The 17,834-nt window shown below is 44.2% G+C and overlaps 1 protein-coding gene across 1 annotated transcript in view; it reads left to right on the top strand.

Annotated features, from left to right (window-relative positions):
- Window positions 1–10,186, top strand: part of ARPC1A (actin related protein 2/3 complex subunit 1A) — a 51,128-nt gene extending 40,942 nt beyond the window's left edge. The window contains exons 7-10 of the mRNA XM_033914250.1: window positions 851–926; window positions 6,683–6,876; window positions 9,443–9,533; window positions 10,006–10,186. Of these exons, the coding sequence (XP_033770141.1) occupies window positions 851–926; window positions 6,683–6,876; window positions 9,443–9,533; window positions 10,006–10,044 (400 nt within the window). The 3' untranslated portion in view covers window positions 10,045–10,186. The remainder of the gene's footprint in view (window positions 1–850; window positions 927–6,682; window positions 6,877–9,442; window positions 9,534–10,005) is intronic.
- The last annotated feature ends 7,648 nt before the right edge of the window (window positions 10,187–17,834 follow it).

Genomic DNA, 17,834 nt, shown 5'->3' with positions numbered 1-17,834 from the left:
CCACACCCCTTCATCTCCCTTCAGCTGTCTCTTCTCTGGGTTGAAGAGCACTAATCCATGTAGCTATTTCTTTGTGGGGTTCCACTCCATCCTTTTTATCGTGGAAGAGTGGCCTTGTGGTTAGAGCAGCTGCCTCAGCACTCTGAACTTGTGAGTTTGATTCCCACTGTATCTCCTTGTGACTCTAGGCAAGTCACTTAACATTTTCATTGCCCCATGTAAACCACTTTGATTGTATAAACCACAAAGAAAAAGTGGTATATCAAGTCCCATCCCCCTCTTCTTGGAACCTTCCCAGTATTTCTTTATCTTTTTTTTTTTATTTAAATGAGGTGGTGAGGCCTGTACTTGGGTACAGTCACATCATGGATTTGTACAGTGACATTTATGAAATCATATGTTTTTATTGTCCTTGCCTTTCCTAATAGCTTATAACATTCTGTTTAGTTCTTTGGTTATCATGAATGATCCCAAGGTCCTTTTCCTGGGTGGTGACCGAGCATCCTGTTTACCTGTAGTTCAGGAACTGATTTTCTCCTGTATGCATCATTCTGCACTTGTCCACATACATTTCATCTGCCAGTTTCCCCAGACCCATAAGCTTGCATTTTGACCACTTGAAATAATTGTCACCCTCTGATCCCATACCTCCCTTTTTACTCCCTTTGCATTTGTCATTAATGAATATGTTAAGCACTGTTGCTGTTGACTTGGGCATATCATTTTTAAGTAGTAGCTATTCTAAACATAGAAAAGCAAGCCAGAGATGTTTTGTCTCAATGTGAGCTGCAAAACTGGAGATGTTAATAAAATCTGTGCATGTTTTTCACAAGTATTTTTCTCTTTTTAGTGTTTCACAGCTGAAGACAGAATTCCTCCCACTTCTGAGTGTGATTTTTGTTTCTGAGAATAGTGTGGTGGCAGCTGTAAGTGTAACTTCTGCCTAATTACTGTCGATTTAGATCGCACTGCAGAAAATTTAATTCCAGACTTCATGAAGTTTTGCCCAATTATTACTCTGTGGGAAATAACGTTTCTAGTACAATTTGTCTAGTAGTCCTGAACGCTAGGGTTCAGCTGGATAACCCTAGTCCTGAATGCTAGAGTTATCAATCTGAATCTGCAAGAGAAATGTCCCGAATAATTTGGTCCCCAGAGGGTTGGGAAGAAATCCGGAGCAACTGCACCAGGCCCCGAGGCAGACTGGAAGATGAGGCCCATTAAGCGGCTGTTGCCCACCTGATGCATGCATCTGTGGGCAGAAGCTTCTCCTCTGACACAACCGGAAGTTGCGTTGGAGAAGAAGCTTCCACCCACAGACACACGCAACTGCATGTAGGCTCCGGTGGCTTTCAACAAATTACTCATACTTAAAACGTGCCGTGAAAATAAGGGGGGGACACATAGATAGATTCGGGAAGGAGGGAGGGGGCCACGCACATTCCCTCCCTTAACTGCGGGGAATAGGCCATTCACCGCTCCATGGGGCAGTGGATGGCCTTGTCTCCATACCCGCAGTGAGCACTCCCCCCCCCCCCCACCATTTCGGCGGGTTACCCGTGGCTAGCCATGGGTAACAGCCACCTCGTCATTCTCTATTACGGACCGTCGCCCTAAGGCCTTGCCAGACAGCAAACACCAGATGGCTTGGGTTCCTGGCATGGGAATTTTCAAGGTTCTCGAAGATTCCATTCTTACACAGGAGGCCAAGCAACACAAAGGTCTTTTAAGGGGATCACGACGGAGGTTCACTGGGGGGAGGAGGGGAATTGTATATTCAGATTGCAGCCAAGCTTTCTGTTCCAATCGCTACAATGGCTCTTGGAGCCATCCATTATATTTTACAAGATTGATTTCTGACTGATTTTAAAAAATAGTACACTTCACATTGCTTTACCTATAGACTCCTGAGGCAGGCCCATTTGGGGCCGAAATACAATCGTGTTGAGTCTTGATAAATGACATTGAGCACCAGAATCATCTTCACTGTGTATTTTCTAAACTCAAGGCCACGGCTGAAGGGCATCCAGAAATGCGCAGACGTCGACACAATGATGTCATGCACATGTATGATGTCATCACATTGACATGAACAGAGGCCCTCCAGACGGGGTCCTGAGCCACCGGTGTGGATGCGCTGGAAGAGGAGAGGCACAGAGAGGAGTTGAAGCACCAGCTGACCTCCTACAGGATGTGCTTCTCACCACGAAAGGCACTTCCTGTAGGCAGTCAGCCAGTGCCTGCCTTCCTCATCGGCATCCTCTCGCGGCATACTTGAAAGAAAGACTAGGTTATTACCTCGATAATCTTTCTTGTAAATGTGTCTAATAGGTCTGAGCCCTGCCTTGTAAGTGGGTTTTGCCTCTCTTCTGTCTTAATAAGTCTGTGTCTGGATTTGAAGAATTCTGTTTCTCAGTTAAGCTCAGTTTAAAGAAAAAAAAGAAAGGGAAATCGGGTCTGAGTTTCTGCCTGATAGCAGGACATGTGAAAAGCTACAAGCTCCACAGGGTTTTATATCAGTTTTAATCATGTTAATTGGCATTCTTTTTTTTTTTAAATCTTTATTTATTTTTACAACTTACAACAAGTGCATCCAGAAATAACATTTGAACTTAAAAACATCACTTGATTTTCTATTAGTCATCTTAAATAAATACAATTTATTCCCCCCTCCCCTCCCTACCATTCCATAAGCATTCATTTATATTATACAATATATTCTTTCTATTAATCCAAATATTTAATAAAGAATAAGAAACCCCCCATCCCTATCCCCTCATTTTCAATTGTATTATTAAGGGAAAAATGATACCTACTCATTACAATACTCTGCCAATTGCCCCCAAACATCCTGAAATTTACTAAAATGTCCTTTTTGTATTGGACGCAGTACTCCAGATGCGGGCGCACCATCACCCAATAAAACGGCAGGATAACTTCTTTCGTTCTGGTTGTAATACCTTTCTTGATAATACCAGGCATTCTATTCGCCTTCTTAGAGGCCGCTGCGCACTGTGCCGACAGCTTCATTGTCCTGTCCACCATCACCCCCCAAGTCCTCACCCATTACCAGCCCTCCCATCGTATAGCTGTACTTCAGGTTCCTGTTTCCTACGTGAAAGACTTTGCATTTCCCTACATTGAACTTCATCTGCCATCTCGTCGCCCATTCTCCTAGTTTGTTCAGGTCCCTTTATATATATATATATATGTCACAAAGAATTCCACCAGAAGTTGTAATTCAATCTACTCCAATTCTTCCAATTAAATATAATTTGCTGAATGGTGACTCCAGTCATAATTAGCAAGAGTTTATTATTTGAGGATATTTGACTCTTTGCTCTCATTGACATGCCAAATAAAATAGTATCATATGAAAGTGCCACCGGACTCTCTAGTAAACAATTTATTTGGCCTCATATCGATTTCCAGAAAGCCAAAATGAATGGATAATAGAATAATAGATGGTCTAAAGTTCCAGCTTCGAGATTAAAGTGCCAGTATCTATTAATAATTATTATTAATTGGCGTTCTTGTTACAGAGCACAACAAAAGTATAGTGTTGGGGCATTTTCCCCATTTCCCTCCTCCTGGTTATTTCTTCCATTACAGTGATGCTTTATTTAATTCATTTTCTATCCCATTTGCCCCAATGAGCTCAGAATGAGTTACAGGTTAACATGCCTAATATAAAATTAATGGGTTACAATTTGCCATAGTGGGCGACGAAATGGCAGATGAAGTTTAATGTAGAGAAATGTAAAGTCTTGCATGTAGGAAACGGAAACCCGAAGTACAGCTATACGATGGGAGGGCTGGTAATGGATGAAAGTACCTTAGAAAAGGACTTGGGGGTGATGGTGGACAGGACAATGAAGCCGTCGGCACAGTGCGCAGCGGCCTCTAAGAAGGCGAATAGAATGCTTGGTATTATCTTTTTTTTTTTTTTTACTTCTTTATTCATTTTAAAACTTTCATCAAGTGTACAAAAATATACAATAAACAAAATCTGAGCACTTGTTCATCTTATCATTATATCTTATAATTAGAAATATAACCCTCCCCCTCCCACCCTCAAATCCCTTTAATCATTATATTTTCACATATTGTAAACCCACCCCCAACCAAACCTAAATCATACATAATTAATAGAAAATTAATAAAAACAATGGCATCAATCATGACAAAAGGACATTAATGGCTCCCAAATTTTAATAAAATTTTTTTATAATTTCCATTCTGTACCGCTATTGACCTTTCCATTCTATATATGTAACTCAAACAATATGTGTGGAACACTTTATATTGTATATAATGTAATTAAAACAGAGGAAAAAGGACCTCAAAAAACCCCAGGATCATAATCAATAAAGTTATAACCAAACGGGGTTAGGTTTTCATCACCGGTCCAAAACCCCTGTGTGAACATAGAAATAGACGGCAGATAAGGGCCACGGCCCATCCAGTCTGCCCACCCCAATGACCCTCCCCTACCTTTGCTTAGTGAATAGAACCCACGTGTCGATCCCATTTGGCCTTAAAATCAGGCACGCTGCTGGCCTCAATCACCTGCAGTGGAAGACTATTCCAACAATCAACCACCCTTTCAGTGAAAAATAATTTCCTGGTGTCACCTCATAGTTTCCCGCCTCTGATTTTCCACGGATGTCCTCTTGTTGCCGTGGGTCCCTTGAAAAAGAAGATATCTTCTTCCGCTATTTAAAATATTTTTTTACTTGTTTTTATAATGCAATATGTGATATATAATGATATTTAAATATTATGATTTAAAATCTCTCAAATTACTAAAGAGCAAGTTAAAGCCGGCAGTCCATTGGAGAGATCAATCTGCCTGCTTTTAAATATCAGCAGCAGTGGAGATCAACTGCTTTTACACCTAAGCAGCAACGAGACCAGCCACAACCACCGAGAGCACACAGACCCGATCCTACCAAGAGTGTGAACTCTTCCCCCCATGCAATCCGCTAAGAAGATCGACTGTCGGCTCCGGGCGGCTTTCCCGCAGAGGAGAGAATCCTGCATTCACCGTGGGCCTCATCTGGGGCAGCCTCCTTGGAGCGGCTGGGGCACGGGCAGTGTGTCTGGGAGGGAAAGCATGGATGGGAGAACATCGCAGGGGAGGAGACATAGGCATCCTGGGACTGTCTGCCAAGTCTCTTCCCTGAAGAAGCCCTTTCTGGAAACGTCAATCGCTCCTCCTAAACTTACTTGCTCCACTTCATCACTGACGCTGATATTCAGTAGAACAAATTAGCTTCAAGTTACACATACTGAACAAAAGATTGAGCTAGCACAACATCCTGAAATACTCGCATCAGTATTTGTATATGTTGCACAAATTAGGATAATGAGATTGTTGAGCACTCATAATAACTGCTCTACTGGGACAGACCGAAGATCCATCGAGCCCAGTATCCTCTTTCCAACAGTGGCCAATCCAGGTTCCAAGTACTTGGCAGAAACCCAAAGAGTAGCAACATTCTAGAGCTGAGATTGTGATGTCATAATACCTCATTCCACCAATACCTAAGAGCCAAACTCATCAGTGATGTCACAATGGCTTGATTGTCCTATACTTGGCTCACATAAGAGTTGCCGTACTGGGACAGACCGAAGGTCCACGAAGCCCAGTATCCTGTTTCCAACAGTGGCCAACCCAGGTCGCAAGTGCCTAGTTAGATCCAAAGTAGTAAAACAGATTTTATGCTGCTTAAGCAGTGGATTTCCCCAGTCCATCTCAATAAGAGCCTACCCTTTCCACTCTATTCAGTATTTTATAGACCTCTATCATATCACCTCTGAGCCATCTCTTCTCCAAGCTGAAGAGCCCTAGTCGCTTTAGGCTCTGCACCATTTTCTAATTCTGCTATACAGTGGCATAGTGAGGGTGAGAGGCACCCAGGGCAGTGGCGCCCCCTCCCCCGCCCTCTTCTCCACCCCCACCCCACCACCGCAGCGTGCGCCTCTTCCCTTCCCCCATACCCCCCTTCGGTGTTTGGTACCAAGCGGGTTAAAACTGTGAGCTGGGGTTGGGCATTTTATTAGAAATGTGAAATGCAGGGGTTGCCATTCAGCATATAACCAACAATTGGAAGAATTATAATAACCTAAATTATACATTTTGGTGGAATACAATATGTCATATATTCAAAATGGAAAGAGCAATAGCAATACAAAGAGGAACATATACTAAATTTATAAAAATATGGGGGCCATTGACAAAATATTGCAATGAATAAATAGTAAGATTTCTCTTCTTCTTTTCAATATCTTCTTTGTGACACACATGAAGGGGAGGGTAGTGAAAATAATTTTTATATAATATGATATACAATATGTAATGTAAGATTGAAAAGTACTAGAAGGGTGGGGGGAGGGAGAGGGGATAAAAATATATTTAAAATATGATGTACTAGATATAAAAGTGATATTGTGTATTCATCAATTATATTTTAATATTTTGTACACTTTATGTAAAATTTGAAAACGAATAAAAATTATAAATCGTGACAATATAAAAATTAAAAAAAAAAAAAAAGAAATGTGAAATGCACAGCTTGATACTGAAGCACACAAACTTGATATGTACTTTACATCTCTTAAAGGTTTTGTGTGGTTATAGGACTGACTAACCCTTATCCTTATCCCATCTTGATTTCAGGGTCATGACTGCTGCCCAATGCTGTTCAACTGTGATGACCGTGGCACCCTGGTTTTTATCTCCAAACTAGACATTCCCAAACAAAGCATCCAGCGCAACATTTCCGCCATGGAGCGCTTCCGTAACATGGACAAGAGAGCCACCACAGAGGATCGCAACACCAATTTGGAGACCCTGCATCAAAACAGCATCACGTAGGTATCTGAGCTAAATTAGATAGGCTGACACCGGGCAGGACCATAAGTGTTTTTAACATTTAACATGTCATGCTTGATTGAGGTCAGGGAGTCTTAATGTGCTTAAACCAGGTAGGACCAAGACCATGAGAGTGGTAGTAAGGAAACTGGAGAATAAGGCTATGACCATTTGGTCATAGACAACGAATGCTTGCACAACAGTCCACAAACAGAAATATTCAGTGTGAAAATTAACTTCCCTATGTTTTAATATTCCTTATTTCTCTTTAGTGCTAAATATATTGTTGGAATTGCACTGCTGCTATAACTATAACAGCCACTAGAGAGCACCTGTGCCTTGCTGGATTCTAATAGTGCTGCCCGAATCAGGGAAAATTTTATCATTTTGATTTGGCCTATTGAATGGATTTTTTGACTTGATTCACTTTTCCTGCCCAAGCAGGCTTAAAAAAAAAAAGCCTGGTGGGTTTATTTTTGTAGGCTCTTCAATCCCATGTTGGTAGGTTGGTTGTAGCCTGCCCGCCAGGGCTTCCCTCTGCCACATCATCAGTGATGTCATCACTGATGCGGAAGAGGGAAGGCCCTGGTAGGCAGGCCGGGAACAGCCTGTTTACTGCTGCTGCTGAATTGGTGAGTCTGATTTATTTATTTCTTTTATTTAAAGGAAGTGAATCAATTTGAATCGGTGAATCAGGCAGCACTAGATTCTAAGCAGTTCAGGCTTCAGTTTACTGTTGCCTATTCATTCTAGTACTCTACAAATATTAATCAGCTGCAAGCTCCAGGTCCTTTGCTAAATGTTCCAAAGCCTGGAGATGAATGTTTTTAATAACATTAGTTGGCAGAGTCTAGCGGAGCAGATGAGATATTTTCTGTTTGCTTAAGGCACTTTAGAAGTGTCTGAGTGAATAATTTTATTTCCCTTCATTGAGAATAATATAATTAACTTGTACTTATGAGAAATAATGTTGTGCAAGACAAAGGGGAATGTATGTGAATAGCCCAGGGGTAAGCAACTCTGGACCTCGAGTGCGGCAAGCTGGTCGAACTTTTAGGATATCAGCAGTTGAATATGCACGGAGATATATTTGCATACAGTGGGAGAAGTACATCAAAGGCATGTCTTACACATTGTATGTATATATTAAAAACCTAACCAGCCTGAAACATTGGAAGACTAGAGCATTTTTTTGCCACACAAAACTCAGTGTCTTCACCTCCAATCCTCCCATCATTTTCCCCCAGACAAAGGCAGAGTTCTCCTACGACAAGGTTCACCTTGAGTTCTCAACCTAGTCATTTCCCCCCACCCCCACATCCAGCTGTCCATTCTGCCAACCTCCCTTCAACCTCTGCCACATTTTCCTCATTTTCTGAGATCACTGTAGAGGAAACTACACATTTCCTCTCCAAACCCTCTACCTCTGATCTAATTCCCACCCACCTACTCGGTGCTATCTCTCGCATATCACTCTCTAATGCAACTGTTCCCCATGTCTTCAAATATGCTGTAGTTACGCCTCTCCTCAAAAAAACCCTCATTAGACTCCACATCCCTCTCCAACTATCGTTCCATCTCCCTCCTTATCCAAGCTACTTGAACATGCTGTTCACCACCATTATCTGGAATTCCTTTTATCTCAAGCCATTCTTGGCCCACTTCAATCAGGATTTCACCCACTGCATTCCACAGAAACTGCCCTTGCTAAAGTATCTAACGACCTGTTCCTGGCCAGATCCAAAGGCCTCTACCCTCATCCTTCTCGATCTATCTGCTGCTTTCGATACCATTGATCACCACCTACTCCTCGATACGCTATCCTTGTTGGGTCTCCAGGGTTCTGTTTTCTCCTAGTTTTCTTCTTTCTCTCCCATCACACTTTCAGTGTATGCAGTGAGGGATCCTGCTATCCTACTGTCAATCAGTGTATCTCAAGGCTCTGTCTTGGGACCTCTCCTTTTCTCCATATATACCCCTCCCTCGGTGTACTCCTTCCATGGTTTTTAGTATCAACTCTATGCTGATGACTCCCAGATCTACCTCTCCACAGAAATCCAGATCAGGGTCTCATCCTGCCTGTCTAGCATTGCCATTTGGATGTCTTACTGCCATCTACATCTGAATAAGACTAAGACCAAGCTCTTTATCTTTTCACCTAAACCCCCCTCCCCCATTCTCTGTTTCTGTTGGCAGCACTCTCCTCCTCCCTGTCTCATCAGCTTGTAATCTCAGGGTCATCTTTGACTCCTCTCTCCTTCTCCTCCACTCAGATCCAACTGCTAAAGCCTATCGCTTCTTCTTCTGTAATATTACCAAAATGCCACCTCTCTTTTTCGAGCACACTACCAAAACCCTTATCCACACGCTCATCTTCTCTTGCTTAAGATTACTGCAACTTGCTTATCTCGTGTCTTCTGCTCAACCATCTTCTCTCCCCTCCAATCTGTGCAGAATTCTGGTGCATGACTTATTTATTTTAAAAATTTCTTTTTCGCCATACTTGCATTACCCCTCTGCTTCCCAGAACCTACTTCCTAGATAATGTCTTCTTATTTCTTTTAGCCAAGTGTCTATTTATGAAGGCAACAAGCAAGACTGCTACAAATTCTGTACTACCGGTATTGATGGAGCGATGACAATCTGGGATTTGAAGGTAGGCTTCCCTTTTTCCACACACTTCACTTGTCCTTTCCATATGAACATAAGTTGTATTTTGGAGTTTGTAAAAAAAAAAAAAAAAAAAATGTGACAGTTTGATTTTTTTGTGTGTATGTGTGTGAAAAGGAGAAAATCTGGCCCTAAAAATGAGAATTGCTCCAAGCAAACTTGGAAGTTATTCAGGGGTTAAGAGGTCTGCTGAGACTTCAGGAGAAATGAGTCTTGTCTTGCTAATTTTCTTTGTTCAACCTTCCACACAGAATCTGTAGGTTGTGCCTAGCTACTGGTTGATGGACGATAAATTATTGAAAACAGGGATTTGAGAGACAATACGTTGTCTTCTGTCAATAATTTATATAAGAGCACTTTCTAGAAAGAGAGGAGTCTTCATTGGATCATTAGTATTTATCATCATCAAAATCTCTAGCTCATTTTTTGCTCAAACCAGTTCTTCTCTCTTTCCTCAGACCCTGGAGTCCTCTATCCAAGGCCTGCGGATTATGTGAGGAAAGGAAAGGTGGAAAAGCACTACAGAATGCAGAGTCCAGCCTCTGCCCTGCCAAGCTCCCTCGGACTAAGGGAAAGCACTGAGGAAAAAAAAAAAAATCACAGCACCACAAAACATTTTAAAACAAATACTGGTGGAAATCAGCTGCAATTTGTTCATTTTTATTATTATTATTGTTGTTGTTTGTAATTTGGGATGGTTGGTTTAATTCCATTCTTTACCAAAGCTGCTCATTAAGTAGTTTAAGTGGGAAAATATGAATCACTAACTTAAAAAGGGTATTTTATGTAAATTGTCTGCTAGAACATAATAAACAAAAAAAAAAAAAAAACCCACTGAATTGTTTTCCTTCTTGAAAAAAGAGATTGCATATTTGTTTTGTTTTTAGCAGATTTGTATCTCCAGGTTGAAAGCCTGTTATCCCAGGACAAGCAGGCAGCATATTCTTGACTGATGGGTGACGGCACCGACGGAGCCCCGGTACGGACAATTTTAGAGTGATTGCACTCTAAGAACTTGGAAAGTTCTAGTAGGCCGCACCGCGCACGCGCGAGTGCCTTCCCGCCCGACAGAGGCGCGCGGTCCCCAGTTTCTTAGTTTCCGCGGAGCTAAGAAGTCGCACTTTTCAACGGCTGTTGAAAAGATTTTTTTCTGTCGCCTTCCCGCTCGCGAAATCTTTTTGGAAATTATATTTCCTTTTTTTCTTTTATTATTTTCTTTAAAAAAAAAACCAGTTTTTTTCTTTTTTCTTCATTTCGTCGGTTTTGCCCCGGCGGGGCCTACTGCCGCCATCGAGGCCTCGGCCTTCGATTTGGCAGAAGCCGTTTTTCCTTTCATGCCCCCCCAGCCAGGTTTTAAAAAGTGCCAGCGGTGTGCACGGCCTATCTCTCTTACGGACCCGCACAATTGGTGCTTACAGTGCCTGGGTCCAGAGCATCAGGCTTCTACCTGCACCCGCTGTGCCACTTTGAAAAAACGTACATTAAAAAACCGACAAATCCAACAACGTTTGCTTTTCGGTGCCGATATGTCTGACCCTGCGACATCGACACCGGCATCGGCACCACCTCAGTCGGCACCCACTTCGTCGACGCCGCACAACACCACACCGGCGTCGCAACACTCAGGTAAGCCGGCTAAGAAGCCATCTCCGTTGGAGCGTCCTCCGGTCTCAGTAGCAGCGAGTCCAATCCTGCCGACCTCGAGGCGCCCACGGAAGCGCTCCGCTCCTATTGAGGTGAGCCCCGCACTTTTGACACCGAGCCTTCCAGTCCCGGTCCGGTCTGAGCCACCGGTACCGACAGTGGAGCGCCCTCCTTTATCAGCATCCACTTTGTCGGTACCGGTTCACACTGCTTCCTCGACTTCGATGCCAATCTTAGCACCGGAACCGAGAGCTCAACACCAGGCGGTGCAGATTTCGGTACCGACGCAGCATGTCACATCTCCTGGTACCGTGTCTATGAGGTCGGGTAAGTCGGTGCGCAAAACCCAACACCTGGAACCCTCCACTCCAGAGTCTCGAGACCGTGGCTCTCAGATTCGGGACCCTGATTTGTGGGGTGACTCTGAAGAGCCCTTTCTGTCTGAGGGTGAGTGTTCCTCTGATGAAGAGAATCATCTTGTTGCTGATCCCTCTTCTAAGCAGGATTCCACATCTTTTACCTCTTTCTTAAAAGAGATGTGTGAATCTCTTTCTATTCCCTTGGAGGCTGAGTCGAAGAAATCCAAGGCATTCCTTAATGCTCTGGACTTTGACCAGCCTCCAAGGGAATTTCTCAAACTTCCTCTCCATGACATCTTAAGAGAGACTTTTTATAAAAATTTAGAGACTCCCCTGACTGTACCGGGAGCTCCTCGTAAATTGGACTCCTTATACAAAGTTATCCCTATCCCTGGTTTTGACAAACCTCAGCTCCCGCATGAGTCTCTTTTGGTGGAATCCACACTTAAGAAATCAGCGGGAGCTAGTGTGTATGCCTCAGTCCCTCCTGGCAGAGAAGGAAAAGCCATGGACAAATTTGGCAAACATTTATATCAGAATGCCATGTTAGCCAATAGGTCAGGGAACTACGCTTTTCATTTTTCATTTTATTTAAAGCACCTCATTCAAAACATGGCTGCTTTTGAAAAGTACCTCCCTGACCGCAAGAAATCTGCATTTCATGCCTGCTCTTCTTCTCTTCTCCAGTTACACAAGTTCCTAGTTCGGTCAATTTATGACACATTTGAATTGACTTCTAGGGCCACGGCTATGTCTGTTGCCATGTGTCGGTTGGCATGGTTCAGAGTCTCAGAGCTCGATGTAAATCATCAGGACCGCATAGCAAATCTCCCTGCTTGGGTGATGAGCTCTTCGGAGAGTCCATGGATTCCACTACACAAAAGCTGTCTGCCCATGAGACTCGGTGGGATACTCTCCTGAAGACTAAGAAAAAGACTCCACCTGCTCGGCCTTTTCGCCAACAATCTGCCTTCCAGCGCAGCTATGCTGCCCGTCCCTTGCCACCGGCTACTCAACAGCCTAGATGTCAGCGTCAGCAACAGCGACAACCACCTAGGCCAGCCCAGCAGCAACAGGTGAAGCCTCCTCCACCACAAAAGTCTACCCAACCCTTTTGACGTGGTTCTCCAAAGCATAGCCAGTATTCCACCATCTGCCAATCTCCCTCGACCCATAGGAGGACGTCTTTCTTGTTACACCAGCCGTTGGGAGAACATCGGATCAGTGGGTCCTCAACATCATCCGCCACGGCTACTCTCTCAACTTTCAGACACGTCCTGCACAAAGTCTGCCAAGAGAGTCTGCTTTGAACACCTCTCAGTCTTCTCTCCTTCTTCAGGAGGTTCAATCCCTCCTCCTCCTGAACGCCATAGAGGAAGTTCCTCTAGATCAGAAGGGGCAGGGATTCTACTCCCGTTATTTTCTGGTCCCCAAAAAAACAGGGTAATCTCAGACCCATCCTAGATCTTCGCGATCTCAACAAATGCTTGGTCAAGGAGAAATTCAAGATGCTTTCTCTGGCAACTCTTTATCCTCTTCTCCATCAAAGCGACTGGCTATGCTCCCTCGATCTCAAAGAGGCATACACTCACATTCCGGTCAATCTGGCCTCCAGACAGTACCTCCGCTTCATGATCAATCATTGTCATTACCAATACAAGGTGCTGCCCTCTTCTCCAAGAGTGTTCACCAAATGTCTGATTGTGGTGGCTGCCTTTCTACGCTCTCACCACCTTCAAGTCTTTCCTTATCTGGACGATTGGTTAATCAAGGCCAATTCATCTCAAACAGTGCTCCTGGCCACCAACCAGACCATCCTATTTCTACAGCTTCTGGGGTTCGAGATCAATCTACCCAAATCTCATCTCATCCCCACTCAGAGACTTCAATTCATTGGAGCGGTGCTGGACATAGTCCTCATGAGAGCGTTCCTGCCGTCCAACCGTCTTCAAACTCTTCAATCTCTATGTCAGCAGGTGCTTCCACAACGTTCCATCTCTGCCAAGCAAATGATGATACTCTTGGGTCACATGGCCTCCACAGTTCATGTCACACCCCTCGCACGTCTTCACCTGCGCACTCCTCAATGGACCCTAGATACCCAGTGGTCCCAAGCGACGGATCCTTGCTCACGACACATATCTGTGACATCATCTCTTCGTCAGTCTCTACAATGGTGGTTGATATCCTCAAATCTTTCCAGAGGTCTTCTGTTTCATCTACCTCCTCATCAACTTGTCATCACCACCGACGCCTCCCCTTATGCCTGGGGAGCTCATTTGAACGAATTCCAAACTCAAGGACTTTGGACAGCCCAGGAAATGAAACATCACATCAATTTCCTGGAACTCAGAGCGATGTTTTATGCCCTCAAGGCCTTCCAACATCTTCTCTTTCCTCAGGTCCTCCTGCTGTGCACAGACAATCAAGTTGCGATGTACTACATCAACAAGCAGGATGGGACAGGCTCTCGCCTCTTGTGCCAGGAAGCCCAGAAGATTTGGGCTTGGGCCACAGATCACCAACTATTCCTGAAAGCTATCTACATTCAGGGAGAACAGAATTCCTTAGCGGACAAGCTCAGCAGAATTCTCCAGCCTCACGAGTGGACACTCGATCCTTTAACTCTTCAGTCCATCTTCGTTCAGTGGGGCACTCCTCAGATAGACCTCTTTGCAGCTCCTCACAATCACCAGCTGCCCCTATTCTGCTCCAGACTCTACTCCCCTCACCGTCTGGCAGCGGATGCATTTCTCCTCGATTGGTCCAATCTGTTCCTGTACGCTTTCCCTCCTCTGCCTCTCACGTTGCGAACCTTGTTCAAGCTCAAGAGGGAACGAGACACCATGATTCTGATTGCTCCACGGTGGCCCAGGCAACATTGGTTCTCCCTTCTACTTCAACTCAGTTCCAGGGAGCCTTTCCTTCTTCCACTGTTTCCTTCTCTGCTTACGCAACATCAGGAGACCCTTTTGCATCCCAACCTTCCGTCTCTGCACCTGACAGCTTGGTTTCTCTCGGGCTGACTTCTCATGATACTCTTTTGTCTCAGCCCGTTCGTTCCATTCTGGATGCCTCCAGGAAACCGGCCACTCTGCAATGTTACCATCAGAAGTGGACACGGTTTTCTTCCTGGTGTCTTCTTCATCATCATGATCCCACTTCCCTTGCAGTGGAGACCTTATTGGATTATCTTCTTTCTTTGTCTGACTCTGGCCTCAAGTCTACTTCCATCAGAGTCCACCTCAGTGCTATGGCTGCTTTTCATGAGCCAGTTCATGGAAAACTTCTCTCGGCTCATCCCTTGGTGTCCAAATTCATGCGGGGTCTTTTCAATGTGAAACCACCTCTCAAAGCCCCTCCGGTAATCTGGGATCTCAATGTGGTTCTTTCCGCCTTAATGAATCCTCCTTTTGAACCTTTGGCTACCGCTCCTTTCAAGTTTCTCACTTGGAAGGTACTTTTCCTTATTGCTCTTACCTCTGCCAGGAGGGTCAGTGAGCTACATGCACTAGTTGCTGATCCACCTTTTACAGTCTTTCATCATGACAAGGTGGTTCTGCGTACACATCCAAAGTTTCTCCCTAAGGTTGTCTCGGAATTCCATCTCAACCAATCCATTGTTCTGCCTGTCTTCTTTCCGAAACCTCACTCTCATTCTGGAGAACAAGCTCTGCATACTTTGGACTATAAGCGGGCTCTGGCTTACTATTTAGAGCGTACTAAGCCCCACAGATCAGCTCCCCAACTGTTTCTGTCCTTTGATCCGAATAAATTGGGACGTCCTGTTTCTAAACGTACGTTGTCTAATTGACTGGCAGCGTGCATTTCTTTCTGTTATGCTCAGACCGGACTGACACTGGAAGGTTCTGTCACGGCCCATAGAGTTCGAGCTATGGCAGCATCTGTGGCTTTCCTCCGCTCCACGCCTATTGAGGAAATCTGCAAGGCTGCTACTTGGTCCTCAGTTCACACTTTTACATCTCATTATTGTCTGGATGCTTTCTCCAGACGGGATGGACACTTCGGCCAATCTGTTTTGCAAAATTTGTTTTCCTAATGGCCAACCTTCCCACCATCCCTCTTTTTGTTAGCTTGGAGGTCACCCATCAGTCAAGAATATGCTGCCTGCTTGTCCTGGGATAAAGCACAGTTACTTACCGTAACAGGTGTTATCCAGGGACAGCAGGCAGATATTCTTGCGTCCCACCCACCTCCCCTGGTTGGCTTCTTAGCTGGCTTATCCTAACTGGGGACCGCGCGCCTCTGTCGGGCGGGAAGGCACGTGCGCGGTGCGGCCTGCTAGAACTTTCCAAGTTCTTAGAGTGCAATCACTCTAAAGTTGTCCGTACCGGGGCTCCGTCGGTGCCGTCACCCATCAGTCAAGAATATCTGCCTGCTGTCCCTGGATAACACCTGTTACGGTAAGTAACTGTGCTTTATGTATTCAGATACATGTGTTGTTTCTCCACCCAAATTAACATACAGTCTAGTGGTTGAAGGGACTTGGCCTAAGGTCACAAGTCATCTCTGCTTTACTGCCCACAATTCTAACTACTAAATCGCTCTTCTGCTCCCACCAAGTCTAAATATTTGCCTTTGGTATTTTACAGTTAATAAAATGAATGTATCGTAATAAAACATTACTAAATGTTCAGACAGAAACCCTAGAATGTCATCTTAAAAACATTGACAAACATAACTCTGGAATTTATTTCCTCATAGATGCTCTTGTTGCAAAGGTGGTCAGCCTTTATGTGACTTAGCACTTAGCTGCAGTGACTCGGCATCACCTGCTCATTCACGTACCAAGGGGTAGATCCAAGAAACTGCCAAAAATATGGGCACTGAGCGCCAATTCTATAATAGCAATAATGCGCAAAATTGCTGTAATAAAATAGAACGCTTAAGTCAACATGTACGTTCCTGACTTTAGGTCAAGCACGTGCTCTGTGTCAAAGGCTGATGAAAATGATCATGCTAAACTTGGCAACTGCTAGACATGCCCTTTATCTGCCCATGCACATGCCCCCTTTGTACAAGCATGTGCATGGGACAGATAAATGCATTAGCATTTATGCGCTACATTTATAGAATAACACCTAAGTGTGGTTATACGCAAAACTACAAATTAGTGCCAGGTGGCGTCAAGTAACATGATCGAGACATTCAAGTATCTCACGGGCCGCATCGAGGTGGAAGAAGATATCTTCTTTTTCAAGGGTCCCGCAGCAACAAGGGGGCATCCGTGGAAAATCAGGGGTGGGAAACTGCACGGGACACCAGAAAATTCTTTTTCACTGAAAGGGTGGTTGATCGCTGGAATAGTCTTCCACTAGAGGTTATTGAGGCCAGCAGCGTGCCTGATTTTAAGGCCAAATGGGATAGACACGTGGGATCTATTCACAGAGAAAGGTAGGGGAGGGTCATTGGGGTGGGCAGACTAGATGGGCCGTGGCCCTTATCTGCCGTCTATTTCTATGTTTCTATGAAGGGCTGCTCTTGGTACTTAAGGTCAGTTGGTGCTAGTTGGGCATGCAACTGCCAGTGTTCTGTACTTTGCAAATCATAAATTTGGACTGGCAACTTTTTGTAGCAGTTTGCTCCAGCACACAAAACAGGGCAAATGTTTTTCACGGCACATTAGAATTGAAATTGTAAAATTGCAAAACAAACAAAAAATTAAATTTGAAAGCTATTTATTTAAAGTTCTTTAAGCTATGTCTGGGTAATTGTAACAACAGTGAAACTAAAGTAGATAGAACAGAATTGCTAATCAATGCGATGGATGTGCTTGTTTTTCAGTGCAAATTAACTCAAAATGTGACTCAATAGTCGACAAGCAAACACGCATTTCATAAAAACATAAAAAATGCCTTCACCGGATCAGACCCTAGGTCCATCTTGTCCAGAGACCCGCACACGCGGAGGCCAAGCTAGGTGTTTCCTAATGTGATTTGCAAGAAGGTGTGCATCCAACTTGCCCTTGAATCCCAGAATGGTGGTCTCTGTCACAACCTCCTCCGGGAGAGCATTCCAAATGTCCACCACTCGCTGTGTGAAACAGAACTTCCTGACATTAGTCCTGAGTCTTCCGCCCCTCAGTTTCAGTCCATGACCTCTTGTTCGAGTCACTTTTGACAATGTGAATAACGAAGTTTCTTGCTCTATTTTGTCGAAACCTTTTAGTATTTTAAAAGTCTCTATCATATCCCCTCGCAGCCTTCTCTGTTGGAGCTGAAAATCCAAGTTCGTAAAAGATAAGATCCAAACGGTAACAAAGC

Source organism: Geotrypetes seraphini, chromosome 11 (assembly GCF_902459505.1).
Source record: "Geotrypetes seraphini chromosome 11, aGeoSer1.1, whole genome shotgun sequence".
NCBI lineage: Eukaryota > Metazoa > Chordata > Amphibia > Gymnophiona > Dermophiidae > Geotrypetes > Geotrypetes seraphini.
Note: the sequence above shows the minus strand (reverse complement) of the source record. Positions and strands in the feature narration are given on the sequence as shown.